Here is a 3,189-nt window from a genome sequence, read left to right as displayed (position 1 = left end):
CTGACAGAGGAAAACATATACAATAATTTGGTGCTTATAATACATTTTAATTGGATTTTGATCACTTTGTTGGCATTTACAACAGCTTCCTGTTATTGAGTGTTGCTATTTAGCTCTCCTGTATCACATCTATAAAGTATTTAACAGGTTTCCAATCTGCAACTGGATGTTACCATAGCCTAGGTTTAAGACTTGAAAACATTATACACATTATGTTTTCCAAAATTCTTGATTTTTCTAAATGTTACTGCAATGTCACAATAAATGCATTTTTGATTATCATGAATTATAGATTGTCGTCATCTGCAACTGTGGACACTACTGACTGTTCCATAAGCCAAGTGAGTAAGGAGATTCCAAAGGACTGTGCTCAGATTTGATCCCTATAATGTAAAACAAGTAAACTAGTAAACAAGCTGAAGCTGTGCTCACTGTAAACACCCAATCGTGTGCGAGGGAAATAAAAAAAAAACACAGGATTTTTTCTTGCACATGATTGGAATGAATAAAGCAAACAAAGTTTCATCCTATTCACTAAGCTAAATAAACATTCACTTTGGATTGTGAACATTCACTTTGCTATGTGAACAGTCTATATTTCTTTGGTATATCCCACTTCTTTATCAACCCCAGTGACTTAAATATTAAAGTCACATATGACAAATAGTGATTATATTTTGCAAATTATAAACTGTTTTTTATTCATAGGTGCAATATGAAAATAGGAAATTGTGTATCTACACAGTAGTAATTAGGTAGAAACTCTTCAATGTTTTAAGGTTTCCATACAATGATGTGTTCTATAATTTAGGTGTTGGTAGGATCCCTTTAGGTGTGATTAATGTATAATGGAGTTGTTTTTTGTGAAACATCCCTTTTATTCCTTCAATTACTTACATTTTTTTGTGGTGGTTTTGTATACTAACTTACATTTTTTATATTTTTTTTCTTTTCATTTAGGCTAGAAATTATATCCAAATCATATTTTCCTTCTGTATCATAAATCTGTAATGATAACCCCTTTTTAATGCATTGCACTGTCGTACTGAATAATATATCAGTATGTAATATATACATTATGTTAATAGTATTATTAATATTATTAATAATAATAATATTTTTTTTTATTTTTTTTTACTAGAGCATCAGCAGCTTTAAAAAATACACTTTTATCACATAGTTTCTTGTTATTTTATATGACTTTTTGATTGATTTTGCACATTCAGGATGCATATCTACTTACCACTCCTAAGATAGCATACACCATGACATCTATGAAGACAGTGGTTGTCTGCCTCCAGTTATGCACTGGCCTTACACCCTTCTTGTAGCCTTCCATGAGTTCATCTGACAGACGTATCAGAACTGGCTTGGTAACATTTTCTATTCCACATACTTCAATACAACAATATAAAACAATTAACACACATGAACCTTATGTAATCTCATTATTTACTATTTCTCCAATTGTAAAAAAAAATAAACATAACTTTTAAAACTCTATTTCTTAATATCCCTAACTTTACCAAAGCATGGCTTGTGGGCATTCCTGGAAATTGTTTTCCAGCTACATCCTGGTATCGGTTTATAGCTGTATCAAACCATTGAAGCATTCTTTATTACCCACAGGAGCCACTAACACATCTGAAAGCAAACAGAATACTGTTTATGAGGAATACAGTAAAAGACCGTCTCATATTTCTGTGAGCTGATTCTTATTTCAAACATGTATACTCTGTTAACTCAATCTGAGAATGAGTAATCATTCTTCTTTACAGGCTTTTCAGTGAACTCATCACCATCATTATACAGCTAAATTATTTGGTTTAATACAATATCTGTTACATAATGTACTCCTCATAATATACAGTATATCACATGGAAAGCATTGCAGCACAGAGCATAACATGAAGGCATTATTAATTACTTCACAGGAATATGTGTATTAACTTACCAGCACTAATCATGAAGAGAGCTGGTACAATCACGTTAGGCTGGATGCAGAATTTTCTTGGCACCATTTCGTCTGTTGGCCTCAAGTGTTACCTTCAATGATGACTACAACCGCTAAAGGTCACTTATAGACCTTTTTTAGACTTTAGGATCTTCTGTTTTTTTCCGGAGACAGGAATCATCCAAACCGCGCTGCGCCAGGACCTTTCATTCAGTTGTCAACTTAGAATTATCCTAGTTTTGGGTTTGTCCTTCTAATACAGCAATGTAGGGTTTCCACTTCTAATCTTAGAGGGTTTTTTTTTTTTTTGTCGTCTATCTCACTCTTTTACTCCTTCCTTGTCTTCTTGTTATGTATGATAGGTGTGATATGTTTCCTGTACAACACTGCTCCTTTCTGATTATTCCTGCAGTCCACTGCTCTGAATGATTTTAGCATCTGTCTGTTTCTTCTATTCTTTTGTAGGGCTTAACTCTCACTATGTGCTTGCCATTACCCAACGAGTTATCCTTAATATTGTAAGATCATTAGTATTTTTGTTAGAAATGTCTAGTCTACAAACAAGGTATTGCTGGAAAATCACGCACAGATAATTACCATAATTGTACTCCCTTTTCATCAATTTCTAGCAATACTTATCTCGCTTTCTGGTCATCTCTTCTGTACCTTTTTCTTGATGTTCACTAACTTTCCTGGAGATGTTTTCTTGTTGTCAGCAACTGGCAGCTTGTCACTCCTCTGTGATGTCACTTTGTAATCTAAGGAGTCAGATTGAACCTATTGCCCCTGTTCTCTTTTGACCATTAGTGCTGTCATGTCCACTTAATGATAATCAGACAGACGGATGGTTATGCACAAAGCAATTAGTTACCTGAGCTCTGATTAACCCGTCTTCTGCTGCATCCACCTTGCAGACATAGTAATTTGCCATTGCTGTGTCTGCTGGTTGTGAAACCAATAAAACAGAGGACCAGTTTATGGATAAGGTTTTAACATATCTCATATTGCTTATGAGAACACTGACCACAAGTCTGAGCTAGCTCTTTTTCTGCCAGGCTTGTATCCAAATTATGAGATTCTGATATAGGCATAGTATATCTCCCACTGTTCTATAACTCTGTAAATGAGTTGCACATTCATGCTTTATTTTAAATTCTAATTGTTGTCTTTTATCAGTCATTCCTTTTTTTTTATAATATTAGGCTAATTATTCATAACAATATAACAATAATAAT

At 33.6% G+C, this 3,189-nt stretch overlaps 1 protein-coding gene across 1 annotated transcript in view; it reads right to left on the bottom strand.

Annotated features, from left to right (window-relative positions):
* The window catches only part of LOC108798231 (5-hydroxytryptamine receptor 3A-like), a 17,043-nt gene extending 15,022 nt beyond the window's left edge, over positions 1-2,021 (bottom strand). The window contains exons 1-2 of the mRNA XM_018569964.1: positions 1,955-2,021; positions 1,244-1,395 (exon numbers count right to left, since the gene is read on the bottom strand). Coding sequence (XP_018425466.1) covers positions 1,244-1,395; positions 1,955-2,021 — 219 coding nt within the window. The remainder of the gene's footprint in view (positions 1-1,243; positions 1,396-1,954) is intronic.
* Positions 2,022-3,189: the final 1,168 nt, after the last annotated feature.

Source organism: Nanorana parkeri, unplaced genomic scaffold (assembly GCF_000935625.1).
Source record: "Nanorana parkeri isolate BGI_ZX_2015 unplaced genomic scaffold, ASM93562v1 scaffold1434, whole genome shotgun sequence".
Taxonomy (NCBI): domain Eukaryota; kingdom Metazoa; phylum Chordata; class Amphibia; order Anura; family Dicroglossidae; genus Nanorana; species Nanorana parkeri.
The sequence above is the reverse complement of the archived record's forward strand: the minus strand, read 5'-3'. Positions and strand labels throughout refer to the sequence as shown.